At 45.8% G+C, this 21803-nt stretch overlaps 3 protein-coding genes across 18 annotated transcripts in view; 2 read left to right on the top strand and 1 right to left on the bottom strand.

Annotated features, from left to right (window-relative positions):
- The window catches only part of fbxl17 (F-box and leucine-rich repeat protein 17), a 171471-nt gene extending 161508 nt beyond the window's left edge, over positions 1-9963 (bottom strand). For 3 of the 4 annotated variants that reach the window (XM_081707612.1, XM_081707613.1, XM_081707614.1), the window contains exons 1-5: positions 9769-9963; positions 8092-8879; positions 7592-7714; positions 7111-7368; positions 6865-6996 (exon numbers count right to left, since the gene is read on the bottom strand). In XM_081707612.1, coding sequence (XP_081563738.1) covers positions 6865-6996; positions 7111-7368; positions 7592-7714; positions 8092-8859 — 1281 coding nt within the window. In that variant the 5' untranslated portion in view covers positions 8860-8879; positions 9769-9963. The remainder of the gene's footprint in view (positions 1-6864; positions 6997-7110; positions 7369-7591; positions 7715-8091; positions 8880-9768) is intronic. The other variant, XM_026999750.3, reaches the window with a different exon arrangement.
- A 66-nt stretch (positions 9964-10029) lies between these two features.
- prxl2c (peroxiredoxin like 2C) lies at positions 10030-11966 on the top strand. Of its 3 annotated transcripts, XM_035521842.2 has the most exons (7): positions 10030-10046; positions 10278-10684; positions 10902-10970; positions 11083-11136; positions 11280-11385; positions 11588-11725; positions 11832-11966. In XM_035521842.2, the coding sequence occupies exons 2-7, from the start codon at positions 10505-10507 to the stop codon at positions 11954-11956; spliced, it is 672 nt and encodes a 223-aa protein (XP_035377735.2). In that variant the 5' UTR covers positions 10030-10046; positions 10278-10504; the 3' UTR covers positions 11957-11966. The 3 variants fall into 3 exon arrangements, with proteins under 3 accessions (XP_035377735.2, XP_026855527.3, XP_026855528.3); XM_026999726.3 differs by lacking the exon at positions 10030-10046 and having other exon boundaries at positions 10070-10684; XM_026999727.3 differs by lacking the exon at positions 10030-10046 and having other exon boundaries at positions 10071-10684; positions 11591-11725.
- A 543-nt stretch (positions 11967-12509) lies between these two features.
- Positions 12510-21313, top strand: cdc14b (cell division cycle 14B). Of its 11 annotated transcripts, none has more exons than XR_003409948.3 (17): positions 12510-12816; positions 13951-14041; positions 14237-14312; positions 14490-14582; positions 14733-14809; positions 15077-15143; positions 15246-15308; positions 15415-15502; positions 15595-15825; positions 16179-16317; positions 16569-16731; positions 16989-17089; positions 19438-19485; positions 19589-19705; positions 20029-20061; positions 20506-20571; positions 20689-21313. XR_003409948.3 is itself a non-coding variant. In XM_026999719.3 (17 exons), the coding sequence occupies exons 1-17, from the start codon at positions 12513-12515 to the stop codon at positions 20701-20703; spliced, it is 1947 nt and encodes a 648-aa protein (XP_026855520.2). In that variant the 5' UTR covers positions 12510-12512; the 3' UTR covers positions 20704-21313. The 11 variants fall into 11 exon arrangements, 7 of the variants coding, with proteins under 7 accessions (XP_026855520.2, XP_026855522.2, XP_026855524.2 ...); XR_014119893.1 differs by having other exon boundaries at positions 19854-20166; XM_026999719.3 differs by having other exon boundaries at positions 19854-20061.
- Positions 21314-21803: the final 490 nt, after the last annotated feature.

Raw genomic sequence — 21803 nt, 5'->3', positions numbered from 1 at the left:
GTGTGTGTGTGTGTGTGGTGCCAAAACTGGCGAGGGCGGCGGGTCTCGGTCGTCCCGCGTAACGGAGCAGGGCGAACAGGGACGCGCCAGCGCCGCCTCGCAGGTGCGGCAGCAGCGGGGTGGTGGCCCGCGGGCCACTCGCACTGGCGCTCTGTGTCTCTCCCCTGCTCTCGCGGAGCGCGAGGCGGATGGCGGGCAGGCAGTCGCATCCATCAGCCGTAATGAAGCTAGATGATTAGGGCAGATCAGGAGTACTCAATCAAAGGGAAACAGGACAGGGGAGACCGACGGGGCGGGCGTAGAGAGAGAGAGAGAGAGAGAGACAGAAGAGAAGGAGGGAGACGTGAACAAAAAAAAAAAAAAGAAGAGAAAGACAGAAGGGGGTAAGGGGACGAGACGAGACGGAGAAGGGGGGAACGATTTCCCCAAACCCATAAGAGGTTACAGGAAGCAGAAAACTGAAATCTAAAATTAAAAAGTGAGAACGACGGCTGCTGAAACCTGAGCTAACGGGAACAGGGAGAAAGTTCTGAAAGGAGGGCAGTGAACTGAATGAGGAGAAGAGGGAGGAGCAGAGGCCTAGCCAACCTCGCCCAGTCCCACCGATTCCACGGCCAACCAGCAGCGATTCATCATCTGCCGTCCCACGTTACACTTAAAGGCTTTCATTTCTGCTCTCTGGAAAGAAGCCTCTCGGCTAGAGACGGGGGCAGCCGTGACATCACGCTTCCTCCAGGAGCCCAGACAAAAGGAAAAGCCATCAGGGACGGGGGGGGGGGGGGGGGGGGGGTGTTAGGGGTGAGCGGGGTCGGCCGTGAATCGTCTACGGCCGACGTCGATAACCAAGCGCGTCCCCCCGGGTGATGAACACAACACCGGGACACTCGGCCCTACCGTCGGGCGTGCGGCTCACTTATGCGTAGACATGCGGGCAACACTAACCACAGCATAATAACAGGTCTGAAGGAAAAATCAAACAGGTCTCAGTCCCGCATCCCTAGAGAATCTCATCTTGTATGCCTCCTTTGCTCATTTGCCAACTGCCAAGCACACGGACTTTCTTTCATTTACTCTTTAAAGTCTCGACAAAGATGAAATTTCTTTAATCAATAAAACAAAATCCAACCATACCAAAAAAAAAAAAAAAGACACTGCCATTTTCATTTTGCCCGATACGACCTGAGGTGCCAAAACAGTTAAAGGTGTAGAACACTCAAATTACGGACACGTGCTAGCCTGCTTGGTAAAAGTTAAAAAGTGAGTAGCGTGGCACTTCCATCCAAAGCAGTGGCACGTCGCAAAAACCAAACGAGGCTAACACAATAGTGGCTGTACATCACTCGAAGGCTGAAGGTTCGATTTAAAGCACTTGCATCTGAACTCTGAATCTTTATTCCCACCCTTCACATGTTCGTCCACTGGTTCTGGAGTCAGAGACTAGTCTTGGAGCGCCCCCTACAGGACAGGATACACACTGCTACAATGTCCCAGCGTTGACGCAAGCAGCAGCTGTCGCTGCTCCTTTATCATCCAGATCCAAAGTCAAAATTATTTGTTCGATTAGACGATCTTATTTGAGCAAAAGGGCAGGTTTTCAAACAGAACCACGTCCGCCCCGGACGGAAATTACGTTTATTTAGTCGCAATTCGCGTACCTTTTTCATTCGTGTTGCAAAAACTATTCTGGGCGGCTCTCCGAGGGACACATGACACACTCTGGCTGGAGAGAGTAAAGCACCCCGGAGAGAGAGAGATGCTCACTTATTTCAATTACTATCCCTGGTTAGGATTTCTGGGAAAGCATCCGCCGCACTGATAACTTGAGTGGAAACAGATTGAGTGCCTAATCTTCCTCGAGATACAGTCCATCAAAGCCGAGAGCCGACGGCACGTTCTCGTCCAAAAGGCCAGCGCTGCAGCTGGGCCCGGTTCGCGTGCGACATCGGGACCAGCCGCCCCGCCGGGTCGCAAGGTGTAATCCCGCGCGAGACGCTTCGCTGAGTCCCTTCGTCTCGCAGCCAGACGTGACATTTAGAGGCCACGGTGCTACTTTCCGCCCCGCTTTTTTGTTCTCGACCAGACGGTAGCAAAAACATATCAATACCAATTTGTGTCACTCCGTCGGGGCCATCGAAGGAGATGCGAGCTTCGTCGATGGACGCAGTTGCTCCTCCCCTGACAAGCATGATGGAAAAACTCCGCACAGGGTTTTAATTAAACGAAAAAGTTTAGGATCTGCCGCCCGCAGCGGAATCGAGCAGACAGCCGCAAAGCAGTCTCCGGGAGGGCTGACGATGTGCATGCGTGATGTGGTCAGCGATTTCCCAGCCGCCTAGGCAAAGGAAGGGAGACGGGCAGGACAGCAGGAAATTGACACGGTCAAAAACCAAGGGAGTGGGAGTGCTGTTGCCCTGATCCACAGAGCTTTGTTAATGCTAGATGGAACGCAGAAAACAATCCCAGCTCACGGTGATTGGTGCTAATCTCGATGTCCCCTTGGAGCTCGTCGCCCAGGAAGGACTGAGAAGGAAGCAGCCAATGCTCACGTGTTCATTAAAAAGGTTAGTCTCCCTCTCGCTGAGACGCGCACAGATCGGAAAAGACGTCTCATCCGTGCGAAGCGGGGGAGGCCGAACGTATTCACCGTACTTCAAAAGCTGGCTCTATGTAAGCGTAATTGCAGGACTCGCTCCAGTTTCCAGGGAGCGGCCTGGCTCTTAAGATCACCTGATGGATGCACCAGAGGGTCCATAATAGACAGCAGTGATTACCACTCTTCTTTCCCCCTCCGTTCGGCCGGCCACGGCCTCGGTCTGATGCACTCTAAATATAGCCCGCCTCTTAAGCGTTACAGCAACGGTGTGCTGTTATCCCCAAATCCACAGAGCCATCTTCAGCCCAGGTTCAGGAAAAGATACTTGGAGGAGGAGGGGGAACGGACGAAAAAAAAATAAAAAAATACACATATAGACACATACATGTAATTAGAAGCAAATTGAGGCTGCGTACTAATCTATTTCGGGTCATCAACAATTCCATTTACATTGGACATTTGGGCTAATTAAAAGCGAGGATAATCAGATCAGCACGCGTGTAATCTCGGAGTCGTGCTCGCCTCCCAAAAGCGGCCGAGCCGTTTCCCTGTGATATCGCTGCCGAGGGAAAATTAAAAATCACATGCTTCGAGCAAGCCAATGGAGAGCGTTAAGCGGCAGAAAGAAAAGGCTCCTGCCACAGGAAAACCAGCTTCGCCGGCAGAACGCAGATTTAATTGCGAGGAACAAATTAATTGACATTATTATCCGTATGCTGAGGCTCTTCATGTGTGCTCATAATGTCATGAAAGTGACTTCTGCTCCTTCTGTTGCCTACCCCTGGATTTCTTTTTTTTTTTTGCCTGCAATTAGTCTTGCACTGAGTTTTGTAGATAAGACAATATAATTTGACTTTCAATATGAAATGAAAAAATGTATTTAAATTAAAAAAAAATAAATAAAATTGCATACTACTTCCTAAGAAACAGCGAAAGCTTTTTTGTTACATCTTTCATTAGTAAAAATGAAATTTGTGACAGCCCCAAGCCAGCTACAACCACTAGCTCTAGAGAGCACATGGAGACTTTGAGACGTGACATGTTTCTACGCCATATTGGACTGCAGATGGGGGGGGGGGGGGGGGGGCGGAGCCTGCCTGCTGGCCGCCACCCTCGCACTGACGCTAGCGCCAGGTTCAGCAGTTCAGGGCTGACAGGGAGACAAGTAGGCCAATTTAAGAGCCAGGGCTCTTTAGCGAAGCTGAACCTGGGCCTGAAACAAAAGATTTGATTTGGAGACCATCACAAGCTGGGTAATTGGCCTAACATGCTGCTTAATTGCTTTTAGTTCGTAGGCTCCTCAGCCATAAAGAGCCGGGGCAGGAGCACGGGATACTCGCTAAATCTGAATATGGGGGGGTTCAATTTATCCACGCTGGCCCCATGAGTTCAGATACTGCTCTCCTCACGGTTGGGTCATTAAAAACAGAGGCCATCTGGGTGGGGTGGAAACATAGCACTAATTGCATGGCATCTAGTGATGTTATCCCAAGCTACTGGGCCATTACTCAGCCAAATTACTGGACACTCTTCCAAGCTTCAGGACAAGCACTGACGCTAGACAGGTGCATACAGGTGGAAACTGTCTGTTCACATTCAGACCCCTCACAAAAGGTTTAAATACAGCCATACTGTTTAAAGAGTAAAGCATTGTAACGATTTATTAACACAAAATAAAGTCTCATAAGATGACTGGTCAAAAAAGACCAAAAATAATAATAATAATAATAATAATAAATCACTCTCCAAGGGCCTCAGTAGCTTTTTCAAAAATATTTAGGACCCCCAAGTTTCCAGATAATACTGATTAAAAAGAATTGTAAAAATAAATACACATAAATAATTAAATAAATAAATCTGATCCTCCTGGAAGGCCAAATGGAAGAAAGCTATAAGGAACAGACTGCCTAGAAACAACTTCCAGCTTTTTAATTATTCAATTATCCCAGTGAGGAGGAGCGCAGAGAAGCGATGAGGCAGAGCAGGGAAGCGGAGCACAGAAAAGTGCGCCCATCTGCGGATCATCCCCATTCATCAGTGGCTGAAAGAGGCAAGAGGCAGGATCACTTTACTCCATTAGAGGGGCCTGGGGGGGCGTGGCCATGGCCTTCATTGGAAATGAGTTGCGCAATTGTGCAATCTGTCACCAAAAACATTCGGGTCCGTCACCATGGAGCGGGTCCAATGTCGGGGGCAGACCTCACGGTGCCTCCTTGCTTCCACCTCAACAAGGTAGAGAGAGAGAGAGAGAGAGAGAGAGAGAGAGAGAGAGAGAGAGAGAGAGAGAGAGAGAGAGAGAGAGAGAGAGAGAGAGAGATGGAGGGAAAGTGAGGTGGAGAAAGACTAGAGTTTCAGGGAAGCATGACCTCAGAGAGAGTGTGACAATGGTATCTTACTTTCACATGCCACGGTGAAAGGACGCTTATTTTCAAGGCAGGGAATATTCTCACAGAAGTCGTCCACTGCTGTATCTCAGCAACAGGCAGAGTGCCTGTGACGCCATTATACTACAATTATCATCAAAACCTCCTGCGAAGAAATACGGAGCACTAGTCAAGCTACCAAACCCGTAACACCAATCAACAGTTTAATGACGGTGCCTGCTAAGCATCTAAACTGGATGGAAATTAAATGACTTAAATCAATCTGGAAATGAGGTCACCCAAGCAATTTGCATCTTAAATAAAAGCGAATTTCAATATTAAAATGCAGCATGTGCTTAAACTAAACCACATAACAGAATGCAAGATGCGCTCATCGTCCCAGAGATCTGCACACTATACTCTTAATAGTAATGGCTGAAACAAAAGAGGGGAAAAAAAGCACATCTGTAGTTCTTTTGTGTCTGTTACATTCCAGTACTGTGCAAAAGCAACCCGAGCGCTTCTCTATGCCGCTCTAAATCAACGCCAGCGATCAACTTTCAAGTGAACTTGAACATGACAAGAATCGATGCAGGAGGAGCCGGCCAGAAGAGGGCCGCAGGAAGCCAGAGCAAGCTGTTCGCAAGCGCAAGAAGAGGTCACACATCGGGACATCTGGAAAGAGGAAGTGGTGAACCTGATCTAAAGCCGGCTAAAAGCTCGCCTTCGTTCTATTGGCCCTTTACTTAATATGGGAGGTTATTGCTATCAGGCATAAGTGGCCTAACAAAACAAGAGGCAGGCGGTGAGGGACAGTGAGGATGAGTGGCTCAGCACAGACCAGTCTGCTGCTCAGTATCATTTCACCTGTGATTCCATACATTTTTATTAAACAGAATCTCAAAGGGTTTTTTATGCATACCAAGGACCTGTTAGGCCAAAGACACACTTCAGGAAAGGTACACCGCTGCTACCTAGTGGCTACATAAAGGTACTGACAGAGGCCAAGGCTTTCTGGGGTGATATTTACAAGAGTCTGGATGTAATTAGGAACTTTTGACAGCCCTAGCTAATTGGTGGCATTGACTCCCCCAGGAGGCCCCTGTATTCAGGCTATTTTTGGAACCAGCACAAATCATTATTCACAGACCACAGAGTTCAGTAATGAATGGCATCTGAAACATCTCATGTGACCACAGAAAAACAATACACCGCAGAAGAGAGATGGTCCACTCCAGGACCCCTTTCATTCCCTCACTCATAGCCATCTTTAATAATCAGTAAATCCCTCCAGCATGTCCGCCCAAAAACAAAAGGCTTGAAACGGGGTGCACATGTTTCCAAGAGACGGGTGCCCACAGTGGGCATCTAGGGGAGGGAACAAAAAAAAACAAAAAAAAACCCCACACTTCAAAAGTAGGGAGCACAAAGAGAGAGATGACAGGAAGAGATTGCAAGGGGGAGAGTAGGTGAGAGAAGGACAGACATAAAGAAAGAATGGGAGAGAATAAAAAGCTATTAGAAGGACATCTGCTTTTGTTTTGGTCTGGAAGGCTGGGGGGCGCATGTGTGTGTGTGTGTGTGGGGGGGGGGCTATCAATGGCATGCACCGTGTTCAGACCCAGAGGCCCTGACTACATTAATCTAGATCAAATGTTTCATTTGGCCACAGAGGTCTCAACTTTCCGCTGTGAATTACTCTAAGAGTCTGACCAGGCCCTGCCTCTCACGTGCAGGTCCGTCACGTGAGATTCGCTTCTCTTTAGGAGCCAACTCGGCGGTAGGTGGGACGCAGAGAGAGGGTGCGTCCTCGGGTCCTGTGTGCAACGTATCGGGCATCGCGAGGGGCAAACCGGCAGGGACATTTTGGGGGACGTCATCGAGTGAGTGGAAACAGACGGCACCTACCAGCTTGTTCTCCTGCATGTAGATCCTCTGCAGTCTAGGGCAGCCCTTGGCCAGCACCATGAGGCCCTCATCGCTGATGTTGTAGCACTGCCCAAAGTGGACATCCTTCAGCTCTGGGCAGTGCTCACCCAGCTACACGGGAGGAGAACAAGTGCTGAGCGACACCGCCGGCTCGTAAACACGGACGTCAAGCCAGAATTCGCGCAGGGTCACGCCACCGCTGCGGCCAGCGCTTCAGTTACAGACCTGTTTGAGAGCGTGGTCGGTCAGCTTGTCCTGGTTGCCCACGTGGACCTTCTGCAGGAGCGGGCAGCAGGAGGCCGCCGTGCAGAGGGACAGGTCGCTCAGCTGCTTGCAGCGGTATGCTGTGTATTTGAGCAGGCCAGGACAGTGGGAGGCCAGCGTGCACACTCCGTGGTCCTGGACGTTGCGGCAATCAGAGATGTTGATCTCTGTCACGTTCTGCCTACGTGAGGCTATCTTTACCAGGAGGTCATCTTTCACCTGCATGGACATGGAGAGGGTCACGTATCCGTACTGCCATGTTTTGGGGTTTGTTTTTTTTTTGAAACTTTCAGAAGTACCACGACAGCTATATATTCAATACCAGGTCATTTAGACGAATGTTCTCCAATTTCCCAGAGCAATTTGTAACCACAAATTAAAACACTTGAAATGCAAGAAAAGCAGTGTGTTCGGTGTCAGTGATGTATACTGTGACACTAACTTGTTGGAGGCCGCTGAGATCAATTTGCTTCCAAAACTGGAAGTCTAAGCAGAGGTCGCGCCAGTACTTGCAGACCAGGGAGGCACTAAGACAACGCTCCTTCACTGACAAATGAGAGAAAACCTAGAAAGAACAAAAACAACAACAAAAAAATTAAAAATCAACCACGTTAAACACAGCATTATTAAAAAATACACATAATTCCTCTCCTCAGTTATTGCCACTGGGCAAATTTTACACACTAGTTTGGATATGAAACAAGCAAAATATAGAATATAAAATATAGAATAGCTGCGTGGCTAGAAACGTCACTAACTCTCTTGGGAAGTACTACTTTAACCTGGTCTGGGCTCGGTTTCCTGCTAACAGACATGAGTCAACCAAAGAACATCAGCTCTTCGGAATCTACGATCCGACAGCCGCATCATATAGGATGGAACTTTAATTTCGGGAGAAATGTGTGTAGTCTTGCCCATGCTTCCCAGGAAGCGCGCACAGACCTTGAGCAGAATGGACGAAGGCAGATGGTTGATGCGGGATATGTCCACACCCTCCGAGACGTCGCTGCAGGACGCTGGGCAGGACGAAGAGGAAGAGCAGCAGCAGCAGCTCTCGGGCGTGGCGGTGCTACTTGCGGGACTCTCGCCCGAGTCCGTCTGCAGTCCCACGCCCGAGCTCTCCTCCTCTGAGGAGGAGGAGGAGGAGGAGGAGGAGGAGGAGGCAGAGGAAGGCAAAGGGCAGTGCTGGGGCTGGAGGCAGCAGCCAGCCGAAGCAGGAGAGCCTCTCTCCTGGCCCCCGCCCTCGGGGCGTCCATCACGGATGGTGCAGCGCGGCTGCTTGCAGGGAGCGGCGCGCTGCAGCTCGCCGCACTTGCGCTTGCACACCATCTCGGCGTAGTCGGCAGTGGCGGTGGGCACGCAGAACAGCGGGGCACCGACGAGCTTGGCCGGCACGGCAGACAGCAGGCTCCGGCCCTGGCCCTCCCACACGGCCAGTTCCCCGGGTGACAGGAAGAACTCGGCGCAGTCGTCTGGCGAGCCCAGTGATGCAGCGTAGCACTCTGCGAGTTTGGTGGCGGCTGCCGCGCCGCCGGTGCGGTGCCTGCTCTCGAAACACTGATCGCCCTCGAAGCTCTCAGCACCGGTGTGCACGATGAAGCAGAGCATACAAGGGCCCTGCAGGAAGCAGTCCCGCCGCCTCCTCTTCCTGCGCAGCTTCCGGCTCCTCTTCTTCAGACAGTGACCATTTTTTGAGAGAAGATGGCCCATATAGATGACGCGCGGTACCTCTGGCAAATGGGGTGAGAGGGGAAGCAGAGGTGAGAAGCGACTTCAGAGGCTTTACAAAACGCTAAAAGAGTTTGGAACAGGTTTGGTCTTTCCGTGACCGCCAGCCAATGTTCATGAGGCATCATTTTTGAAAGGATAAAGATAGAAAATAAAGTTCTGAAATTCTCCGATGTACTCAAGCTTTATGCTGTAGCCCAAATAGTTTAAGCATCCACATCTAAACAGGGAAAACCACCAGAGATATCAGAGGTATCTGGCAAATGTCAACTCTCATGCCAATGCAAGTGCATAGAGGCGTATTTCCTGGCGTAATAACATAAGACAAATAACGAACATAAGAACTGCTGCAGCTGAACAGTAAAACTGTGTAAATATTTAAATATTTGTACTAGAACAGCTATCAACAGCTTAAATCAATAACATTACACCTCGAGAGAAAGCAAAATATTTACATCGGCACGAGTACAACAACAATAACCAGTTGCGGACACCTAAATGATTGTTGTCTTCCTCGAAACTATTCCGCACATTCGGCAAAAGCTTAAGTTATATTTAGGAAGAGAAAGCTACTCGGAAAATAGTGTAACTGTTCCCCAAGGCGTTCAATTCAGAGCTGATGTAACCTGCCACTATACTGGATTTAACAAGTGTCTACCGTTACACCTGCTCGTTAGCCAGCCGGCCAGCAAACTCAGACCTGGGGGCTTCCCTCCAGCCTTAGCACTGGTCATCCCCACTGTTAAAATGTCTCTATGTGTGAAGACATGTCCCCCAAAAGTCCAGTATTGTGAGACTGGGACGTGGGTGTCCAGGCGTTGCTATGAGAGCAGGGTTGAGCTAAGCTAGGCTAGGCTAGGCTAGCGAGCAAAGCTGCAAGTCTCTCCTCACCAGCGGGTTACGCGGCGTAGGCCACCTCTGTCCGGCGTTGACATCCTCCAGCACGGACGACTGAAATGCCTGCAAACAGACACACAAAGCCGTGCTGGTGATTCAAAGCCGCATAAACGATGCTAAAACTCGCCACTTCGGGCTTTTCGCTGTTTGAAAACACATCCGGAATCCGTGCCACAGAGGAAGTCCCGCCCTCGCCGAGGTGAGTCGCGACGTTGACGACGATTGTGATTGGCGGAGCGACGTGTCTGTAATTGTGCATCAGCCAGGAGTTGGTACGTTTCGTTTATTTATTTGTTTGTTTGTTTGTTTGTTTATTTTTGGAGCGGGGTGTTGGTTTTTTTTGTAAAGTGGCCTATTTGTAATTTGTAAAGCAGACTTAGCAATTTAATAATCATAACCCCTATTAGATTTACGATCAGTGATATGCAACACGCGGTTAATAATGAGCAGACTGGTTTGTTTACTATAGCAGTTTGACACTTTTGTGTCTGAAATACACACAGTACAAGCGCGACCACAGTTGACCCTGGGAATACTTTCAAAGAACTGTTGCTCTGACCGTCCTAGTGAACGTACAAACTTTCTGGAAACATGGAAGGTCGAAGTGAAAGCATATTTGGGCAGGATTCGGCAACGATGGGCGTGAGTTCATTCATCCGACAAGAAAACGCCAAAAATAGCACAGGCTGGCGTCCTAGCTCCTGGAAAACTCCGCTCCAGACACAGAGCAATGGCTGACGTCTACCCAGTAACGCAACAAGTCACCAGTTTGGGGCCGCGGACTGGTCAGGCAGCACCTGATGTCTGCATTGCAGGCGTAGAGGATTGCTTGATCTACAGTCGCCACGGGCTTGGTACGACGTTTAAGAGTTTATTCCACGACAGCAAAGCCATCGTTGTTTTTGTGAGGGTAAGAGAACGCCTCCGCTATTTCACACAATTCTTCGATTCTGTCCCATGTTATAACGGTGCTAAATTCCCATAACTTTCCCTGTTTCTAAACTCCTGAGACACTGTCGCGCTCGGCGATATCAGTCCGTCCAAATTCAGAAGGTGTGGCGGAGCTGTGGTTTTTTTTTCCCCTACAACAGCTAGTAGACCAGTTACTTAATGTTTTGTTTTGACAGAATTTCTTGTGTTACACTTGTAAAGAATATGTTGAAGACCTGAGCAAAATACCACAGGAATTATTAGTGGTGAGTGTTAATACCTCAACAAAGCAGGCACTTGTTTTTATATAGTATAATATTTGATTTTGAAATCTTAAAGGCCTGCATGGAAGATATTTGTCTTTTTTTGCCAACGTAGGATGCTGGTGTCAGATTGATCGTCATTGGACAGTCCTCCTATTCCCATATAGAGGTTAGACACACATCACTAACCATTTCAGGACATTACATAGACTGAATACTGATTGATATAACGTAAAATACTGTATAAGAAACCCATTATTACAAATGCTAGTATCCAGAGTGTGCCTGAATAAACCACTTTTTTTCTTGTAGCCATTCTGCACACTAACAAACTATCAACATGAAATATATGTTGATCCAGAAAGACAAATTTACAAGAAACTTGGAATGACAAGAGGCGAGACATTCATGGAAACAGGTGAAAACTGAACTCAATATAACTGACTTTGTTCCAAGTTATCCCCTTAAAATTCCTACTTAAACAAAAAGACAAACTTCCGTTCAAGACTCCTTTTCGTTTTGTGGTGTTATGTTGGGAAATATCATCATCACACTGTATGTTCAACACATTGTTAAATTGGAAGATTTCCCACAGAATGTAATGAATGATCTTGTTTCAGCAGCCTCCAGAAGTCCCCATGTGAAATCCACTGTGCTTGGTGGGAGTGTGAGGAGCATGTGGCGCGCCATGACCAGCCCAGCCTTTGACTTCCAAGGAGACCCTCTCCAGCAAGGGGGCGCTTTTATAATTGGCCCAGGTACCGGTTCAAATGGAAAAAGATGTGTGTGTGTGTGTGTGTGTGTGTGTGTGTGTGTGTGTGTGTGTGTGAATAGTTGCAATAGTTTTTCCTCTTACATTTGCAGGACCTAATGTTCATTTTGCACATTTCGACATGAATCGATTTGACCATGCGCCCATCAGTTGGCTGCTTCAGCTTGCTGGTATGCAAGCAGTAGATTTAAGGAATCCCAAGATTATTGACATCTGAGAAAAAGGAGGGGAAAAAGCATTAAGGTTTTGCATTGCACTCTGCTTGTAAATATGTTTTCAGCTTTCACCTTTTAGGAGAATGTTTATTTTTAAAAAATGCTTAATAGTGTAATTATTTTTGTTTAACCTTTTTCTAATCATTGACAAATCATTCCATAAACCCAATGTACACTATTTTAAAGGAACTCCATCTGAGTTCCAAACAGGAAAGCCATCAAGCAGTTCATTTCAACACTTCTGGTATTACTGCGTGCAGTACTTTTTAATGTAGATTGTTTTAAAACGAAACATTGCAAAACTCACCGTTGAAGATTTGGACCTGGATTACGTTTAAAATGTTTTATATGATAAACAATATATATATTTTTGGAACATGCATTGTCTGCAATTTATCCAGTACAAATAACAGCATATTTATTTTGATACATGGGATAAATGCATCTTATTAAGCATATACCATTTCTGCATATGTTTCATAGACACTAAATGGTGTCGGCGGTTTCTCTGTATCATAAGTTTGGGCGGCGAGTTTGTGTAGGGGCACGCGCGAGTGGATGGCGCAGCTGACGTCATACGGAGGGGCTTCAGAAACTTGCCCTGCAGACGTCAGCGGAGGAAAAGCCGTGCTGAAACAGTTGAAGTGTGCTTGTGGACGAGAGCATGCCGAATGCACCCCCAAAATCCGAGCGGCGTATGCGCGAGCACTGCCAATTCCGCCCGAAATGCCAGATTTTCGTGCGCGAATAAGACAAAGCATGAAGCGCAAGAGCGAGCGACGACCTGAGTCGAGGAAAAGACCTTGCGCTGCGAAGAGAGAAGAGGCGGAGCCGAGGGCTGACATTTACATCGGCATAACAGGTAAACAAGACTCGTACTGGGACTAATTGTTGCTGCGATGTCACACAATTTGCACGCAAGGCTGCTGTTGGAACGCGTGGTTGTGATTTTAGGACAGCGGAGACCGTGCAGTGTCAAAGGTTTCCGCGAATGTGTGCATAGTCTCCCCGTAAACACAGCGTTAGCTTTATCAAGTTAGGACACACATAAACTTTACGCTCGGTAGCTGTTTTAACGTGGCATGTTCATCCCTATAGAGGAATAGGGGCCCTGTGGGACACAGGATCCAGTGTCGAAGTGACAACAGACCTGCCTGTTCATCTACGTTAAAAAAGACTGCAACGTCACATTATTTGAAGAATCTTATATCGATACGTGATATTCTATTCCGTAATTAAATGCTTACAGGAGGCAGCCAGCATGTCAGCCAATTGGACGCATGCAATTCTTTTGCAGCTCAAGGCGATGCATTAATGACAGTTACACAGTAAAAGCTTTGTCCTCTGGTGCAGTGATTGGCTCGTTCCATACAAATCATTGGATGAAACTCGTTTAGAATCAAAGCTTTCGGAGAAACGCCGTTCTATTGGCCGGCGGAAGGTTCTCTCCTAGCAACGGCTTGGGCAACGTTCCAATTAGAATCGCTTATGCGCCGTTTGTTGAACTTAAAATTCTGTGGTGGGGGCGGGAACCTAAAATGATTGACGCTTTAGCAGAGCCTTTCAACCAATAGGATTCTGCGAAAGGCACCCAATTGCGCAGTGTTAGAAGTCAGCACCGTTCGGGTATCCGTCGCAAAGCGAGCGAGGATTTCCAGGGGACGAGATTTAAAAGCTGGGGTTTGGAAGTGAGCATTAACCTCTGAACGACTAAAACAAAGCTTCTTATAGTCCCTACTCGGCATGTCTAAAGAAAACAGTGATCCTTTTAACAGCATCGAAATCATCAAAGGTGAGTGTTCGTTAATTGTCGAGCTGTTTTTAAAAACTACTGTTAGTAACAGAAGGACTTTTTCATCGTCTGAATGGGCCGTCTCCGCTGAGCAGCGACTTCCGGAACGCGAATTCAAACGTGCAGTGTTTGTTTTCGGAGTTTAGCGCCATGCTTTCCCTTTAGCGGTGGATTCTGTGATGGTTACCGGCGTTTATTTTCCAGATCAGTTATATTTCGCCATCCTTAATCAGAAGATCCGCTGCACTCCTGACAGACACTGTTTCTGCATTGATGAGGAACTCTCGTATGAGAAGTAAGACCTGTCTGTGTGTCTATTCCGCACGGACAAAAGAAAATGTTGTCCGTTACATACATTATCGCTTAAATTAGTACATATTTACATACTCTAATACATGCATGCTTCAATCATTTCTGTTTCTAATTATTATTGCTTATAATACATGTCTATTAATGCTGAAGTATGCTGTTATAATCTCTGTGCAAACAGCTTTTATGCGGACTTTGGTCCACTCAACTTGGCCATGTTTTACCGCTTCTGTTGCAAACTCACCAAGAAGCTGAAGGTAACGTTTTATGATTTTATCAAGTCTTGTCAGGAAGGCTCCGATGGCCCACTTGTTTTCCAGTGCTTGCGTTTCAGTCTGTGCTAACCCACATCGTATTACGGTGGTTTCATATGCAGTGGAATTAAATGAGTTACTGGTGTAAATGTTCGCATGTCACGTTTCTCCTAAATCTAGTCTTTCGCGCATACCAAGAAGAAAGTTGTATTCTACACCTTTGGTGACAAAAGGAAACAAGCAAATGCTGCCTATTTGATCGGATCCTACACTGTAAGTATTGAAGGACTAGGATTTCTACACCAAACTGAGTGAAGGATGCATAGGACAGTTTCAAACATGCAAAAATGTAATGTAAAAAAGGGACACCAGTAGGCCTTCTGAGCTGTGACAGAAATAAACTGCTCTTCTTCCTCCCTGAAGGTGATGAATCTTCAGAAAACACCTGAGGAGGCTCACAGCCTTCTGGTGTCCAGAAACACCACTTATCTTCCTTTTCGGTAAATTTCATTTTATTTAGTCAAAGGAGAACTATGATCTTGTGGTTCATAGAACTGTTGGTAAACATATTTTTAATAATGATGATAATACATTGTATTTATATAGCACTTTTCAAGGACCCAAAGATGCTTACAATAGTCATTAAAAGACATTGATAGACATGTAAGATAAATACAAGGTATTATATTTTTGACTTCTTTGTTTAATTCTGCTGCCGGAGGCTCCTAGAGAAATACAAAAGCTTTTCTTTGTCTTTCTTTTTACAGGGACGCCTCGTTTGGAACTTGCATGTTCAATCTGAGCATCCTTGATTGTTTACGTGCTGTGCACAAGGTAACCCGCACACCTGCTAAAGTTGGCAGGACCTCACTTTTTATACACATTCTTTCCTAGATTACAGTATATCGGTGATCATGTTTGCCTTGTATTTGTTAGGCTTTGCGGTATGGTTGGCTTGATTTCTCCAACTTTGACGTGGAGGAATATGAGCATTATGAGGTAGTGTAATCTGATATCCTGCTCTGAGTATGAAAGAAAAGGGGTGTGAAACCTGACCATGGCTGTTTCCTCAAGCTGTACATCACTGAATCCGACTGTTCCACAGAGAGCGGAGAACGGAGATTTAAACTGGATTATTCCCGGGAAATTTTTGGCTTTCAGCGGTCCGCATCCAAAGAGCAAAATTGAGAACGGTATGCTGGGAGAACATGCCTGCGCTGATTTGATGATTCCTGATAATGGACGGTTTCTCTTTGTGAGGGTGACGTTTGAATGGTGTCCACAGGTTATCCGCTCCATGCGCCCGAGGCCTATGTCCCGTACTTCAGGAAGTACAACATCACCACTGTCATACGCCTCAACAAAAAAATGTACGATGCTAGACGCTTCGTGGATATGGGTTTTGACCACCACGACCTGTTCTTCGTTGATGGAAGCACGCCTAACGATGCGATCGTCACCAAGTTCATGAATATCTGTGAGAATGCGGATGGTGCTATAGCTGTCCACTGCAAAGGTAACACGCACACATTTTTGCTTACTGTAAATGTTTAATACATTTCTAAACCAAAGCAATTTGTGCTTAAGTGCTAAAGAAGCTGAGAAACACTGACCCATAGTGAATCATAACTGTATAACTCCTGTGTAACTCCTGAATCATAACTGTATAATCCGAACTAGTGTTCGGCTCAAATATGTGGTGGGGAAAAACATCCATAGTCATGTTTTATTTATATTTTTATATAAATAATTTTATTTATTTTTTATTTATTTATTTATTTATTTATTTGAAGCTTTATAAATAAGAAATGGCTGCTTTTGGACCTGCATTGATGAAGGTTTATTAATGGCAGTAAATGTGGGTTTCAGCTGGACTGGGCCGCACGGGCACACTGATAGCCTGCTACATGATGAAGCATTTCAGACTGTCTGCGGCTGAGACGATCGCCTGGATCAGGATCTGCAGACCCGGCTCGGTGATCGGACCACAGCAGAACTTTATTGAGGAGTGAGTGAACCTGTTATCTTTAGACGAGGCATATGAGGAGAAAGGTTCTTTCTCAGATTCCTGTTGACGTAAACTGTGACAAATGACCTATAACACTGTTATTCAGATGATCTAAAGCATGGTATGCCCCCAGTGAAAGTTCACGTACCACGGACATTCAAGACAGTATGAACGCCTCGGTCAGGCTTAATTCTTGCGTTGTTGTTGTGCCTGTTTATTCTTTATTAATTAATAAATTAACAACCAATTAGCAAGCAGGCCAGTCTGTGGGCAGAGGGTGACCTGCACCAGCAGAAACTCAGCAAGCAGGAAAATGGCTCGTGCAAGGCAGCCGTCACGGGAATACTGTCGGGAGTGGACGACATCTCCATCCATGGTCCAAACAAGAACATTGCACCGCGGAAAACCGAAATGGTGGGTAGCTTGGAGGATTAGGCCACAAGCTATGGCTTAATTGCTCAGAGCTGCGATTGGGAGAGTCCTCCAAACTTGAATGAGTCAATCCACTCCTTGAATGAATGAGTCTCAAGAATTAGTCATGGGTCATCCTGGCTGTTCTTCCCTTTTAGTGCTATTCTACCCCTCTGTGAGTTTCATCTTTTGATGATACGAAGGCTAAACGGGTTGTTTTAGATTTTTATTTATAACGGGAAACATTTCCCCTTTCTCAGTACAACGATGAAGAGGAGGAACGCAATGGCCTCACGCAAGGTGACAAACTGAGAGTGCTGAAGAGTAAAAGACAGTCTAGAGCATCCACAGGCTCCTTATCGTAAGTATCATAAGTCAGAGCCGTATTCCGTTCTTTTTGTGCACACGTCACGTTTTTGGGAATGTGGTATTTGTATTTCAAAACGTGGTCAAAGTTTCTTTGAGTTTGCATGTGACCAGCACCAACAGGCAAGATTTCATGCACGAATCATATCGGTGGGTGGTGGGGCAAAACCATGTTGGGGGGGGGGGACGGACTACAATTTCAAAACTCATTATTTGAGACTCCACCCCCCTAACCCAGTTCGGACACTCAGACGGAAAAGGAGGGAGATTGCAAAAGCATATAGTAATGAAGCGCCTCTTCCGGCGAGGTGTGTGCGTGGCCAGCCTGAGTGTTGCCTGGTGTTGAGAAGGTCACAGGGATAGGAGGCAACTGCAGTCTCTGAGTGGCCACCACTCAGCTTTCGCATCACGACAGAAAAGTGTTGCTTGGTCTTTGACGTCCACGAGCAGTGGAGGCAGTTGCTATGGCAATAGAGGTGCGGCTTCCCTAGTGTTCATTTATTGATTTTTAGAATTCGCTCAAACATGTCTCAGTATATTATTGACATTTTGTTTTTATGTACTCGGTGGGCGGGGGGCATATAGATTTGTAATCTAGGAATTAGTCATCACAGTTCCGTTAACAGTATTGATGAAGTGTTTATAGATACTATCTAATATTTTCAGTTCTCTTTATCAAACAGACTCTAGATTTTGGCCTGAATTTATTGCATATATAGAAAAGTATCTTCAAATCCACTGTGCATAAATTGGCACTGTCACATTATGTTGCACTAAATAATGTTTTGGTTGCTGTCATTTGACGCAGTAAGGATGTAAACAATACAGTATTCTGCATTTATGGTGGGTGGGTGTGGGTGTGTGTGTGTATAAACTGGAAAGTATTGATTTAAAAAAAAATTTCATTGAGAGGCTGGGTAGATAAAAAGGGAAATTTGATAAGAATAAGCCTTAAGTACAGTAACATCTTTGGTCCTTATAATTTATACTCTTGTTGGTGTACCAAACCCATCTAGCCTTTCTTTCTCAACATGGAAGACGACCAGAGGTTTTAACCAAATGGTTTGACTTGCATGCTTGCATGTGGTCTTGTGGAACATAGATTTTGTCGGTATGCTCATTCTCTACATTCCTTTGCATGCCGGCTACCACCTACCACCTACCACACAACCCTGTGCTGTGCAGTACCCAAGGGATACTTGTGGCAGTGTTGAGTGTTGTAACAGACATGGCTCCCCCCACCCCCATACTGCAGAGTGGATCAGCCCAAGGCAGCCATCTAAACCACATGCTGCACTTACAGCTAGCATTACAACCTGGATAATGACTGAAAACCTGGCAACCTTGTATGCCCCCCCCCCCCCGAGTATTGCTTTCTTTCCAAAGGTAGAGCCAAATGGTGAATCTTGGGCTTGAACTATCCTGCACGGGAGGGCGGGCGGGGGGGATGAAAGCGTCTCTTCTGGGAATCTGTGGTCTCTCCTTCCTTTTGTTGTTCTGTTTGATTTAAACTGTGTCCTCCCTCCTCTGTGTCTAGATGGCTGGTAGCTATGCTGGTTTCCTCTCTTTGTAGCTTTGTCCTGTGGTGGCTGTTGTTTGGCTTCCCCTCTCCAGTCTTCCATTACTGTATGCGCAGGTCGGGATTGTAAGTGCTCTCTCGCGTCGGTACCACTCGCTCCCTCTCTGGACACGGACATGCTGTAAGTGTGCTCCCGTCTCCTCTGTCTCAACGATTCCCCTTCCCGATCTCAACAAGGTTCTCTGCAGGGCTGACAGAAATCTCTCAAGGCAAACGATCACGTTTGTACGTAGCTGTGGATGTACACCAAAAAAAAAACATGCTGGAAGTCAACCGTTTCCCCTGAGGCTTGGAATTGGTTTAGCAAAAATCTAAGAGAACTTTGATGGTAAAATATCTTGGACGTTTGAGCTGACAGAATGACTAAATATGATTTAATTTTATTCCCAACTACATTTACAGCATTTGGCAGACCTACAAAATTGTTGGAATCTTTATAATCTTGTCTAGTGCCATTGCCCAGATATCTTTGGTTTAGGATGTTGCCAAACTGCATGCACACACTAAGCTGCCATTACTTCGCTATCTGTAGCCTCCCTCTTATCCACTGTGTGCAGTTTGTCCTTAGTAATTGGAGACAAACGTGTTAAACCACTATTCATGGACGGGTCGGTGCTGAGGTATAGGCCTCCCACTCAGAAGTGTCCTGTAGTATGTTCTCCACAAGAGGGCACTCAAGATGCATCACTAAGATACAAGACCAGTGACATGGCTTCCACAGATTGTGTTCTGTCCTCCTCACACGCTGAAATGTCTTGCCGCAGGTTGGAGGAGAATAAAATTCACACCAGGTCAACATCTCACTCACTGAGGTAATTGGTTATAATGCAGCCAAAGCCTTCTAATTTTGTCATACTCATTTTGTTGGACATTATGGGCTTGTGTTTATGTTTGTTTGTTATATAATCTACACAGAATCATTCTGCAATCAAGTGCGCAAGGCTGTAAACCCGTAAAATCTTCAAATCCTTCCGACAATGCGGATGCTAGGAAACGAACAAGAACCTCCCTTGCATCAAAAAGATCTAGCAGGTAGGGACTTTCACGATGACCGCGGGCTCCAGAACAACATGTTAAAGCCAGAAATCTCAACACGGTTCTTCTGTGATGTTTTTGCTCGCATTCATTCTGTGCACAAGATCTGTTCCTCTCCATTCAACAGTCCATTGTTGCATTCCAGACTGGCAAGGTCTTTGGGCAACTTGCATGTAATGGCCAGTGAAGAGAACCGCAAGTTCTCTGAAGTTAATCCAAGCCCTATGGCAACAGAAAACACGGGCAAGCAGTCAAGCTTAAAGCACACAAGCCCAGTCAGCAATGAGCAGCTCAGTTCTACCGTTTCTTCCCCAATCCAGCACTATGGCCACAGTCTGAGCCGCCTCGACTTAGTAAGTCAACCAAAGTCGTCCCCGCCCCCATATCGCAAAGTACTTTAATGAACCAGCCTTCAAGCTACCCTCTTCTTCACTTGACTTCCTGCATGACTCTGGGAGGTATGGCTATAGCTCCTCTCTGCTTGGGCGCCGTTCTGCCTGCTTGGTGAGATTACGCATTCTGCCGAGGGGTTCCAGTGGTCACCCTTGCAATGAGCAAGTTTACAATTTAGTGTGTCTGTTTTTGGCTAGTAAAAATGGACAACCAGATAACAAATGGTGACTTCACCTCCCACTGATCCCTTGAAACCCACTGAACGAGAGACTTTTCATGGCTGTGTAATGCACTTGCAGTGTTCTGCTCAACAAATCTGGTGGCAACTTTTGTAGTTAACTTTGTAGGTTTAAACTGCATGCCTGTGTGTCTCTTTCTCTCTCTAACAACCCTCCATGTAACAGAAGAGCAGTCTCCAGAAGAAGGAAGACTCTACACTCTTTGCAATCAGTGCGCTTTACAAGACTCTGGTATTTCATTCCTTTCTCCCACTCTCTTTTTGGCTTCCAACTTCTGCTGCTTCTCGCATCAACTGCTAAAAACACAGATTCTTCTGCATGTTAATTTAAATGTTTCTCTTTTCACAGTCATTCCATTCCTAAAGCTAGAACACCTCTCCTCCGCTAAAGTGTTTTCCCCCAAGACCCAAGTGAGAGTAACTTCAAGTCTACAGCTTGTTTGTTTGTTTGTTTGTTTTTCTAAGTTGCCAACAATCTACAACGGACAGTTTCTTTTTAAAACATAGGTGTTTATGAACTTGCAAGCTTCAACTGTAAATTTAAAGACGATTCATTTTAAGACCGGGATCTTGTGAATGCCAATGTAAACATCTGTGATCTTTTTTATTTCAATATTAGTATCATGAGTCAAGAAACTTATAGACGGTAGCATACTTGCTAGCATACAATACTTGTTAAAATAACCTATCTTGTCCATAATATGCCACTCTGTGACTAACTAAAATCTGTAATTTAATGTGAAAGTTTTTATGTTTAACTATGTTTGGCAGCTGTTAGCTGTATATAAGCAATTATTTGATAATCTAAAGGACATTATGTACATTTTTGCCTGTAAATAGTTTATAACTTTTATTTTGCCAGATTGTTCATTCATGTATTATCATGGTTCTCATTTCCTGAGCACATTTATTTCTCATGTACTAAACCTTGGATCAGATTTGATTTTCTTTTAAGTAAATCTATTATTGTCTAACGTAGTTGTAGATATCATTAATTTCTTATTGTTTCTATGAATTTAAATATTCTGTTTTCTATCTTTTAATATATACAATCATAGCTGTAAATTAGTTAAGGGCCCCCAGTTTCCTTGGCTTGAGTCCACACTGTAGATTAGACAATTGTATTACTGCAATTATTCAGCATTGTTTAAAGGAAACCTTGTAACGCAATCCAAGACCGTTATCTCTGTGGACGTTTTCATATTATGAAGTAACCACGTTGCAAAAATACTATGAAGTATTTTAAGCTTTTCCTGGTTCCGATTACGTCTCACCTATGAATATCACAGTGATCAGTATATAAATACTAATAGCCTGCTGTTATATTAAACCGGTACAGATAAAGCCAGATGTGCTCCCGATACGTCTGTTAACGCATGGCAGTAGGACGGTAACATCAGCTCCTTAATAAAGTGTCTTTGCGGGTTGATTGCGTAACCTTGGGGCCTTCGCGCCTCTTTTCCC

The sequence above is a fragment of the Electrophorus electricus genome, chromosome 25 (assembly GCF_041902795.1).
Source record: "Electrophorus electricus isolate QZ-2024a chromosome 25, ASM4190279v1, whole genome shotgun sequence".
NCBI classification, from domain to species: domain Eukaryota; kingdom Metazoa; phylum Chordata; class Actinopteri; order Gymnotiformes; family Gymnotidae; genus Electrophorus; species Electrophorus electricus.
This window is presented reverse-complemented; position numbering and strand designations above follow the sequence as displayed.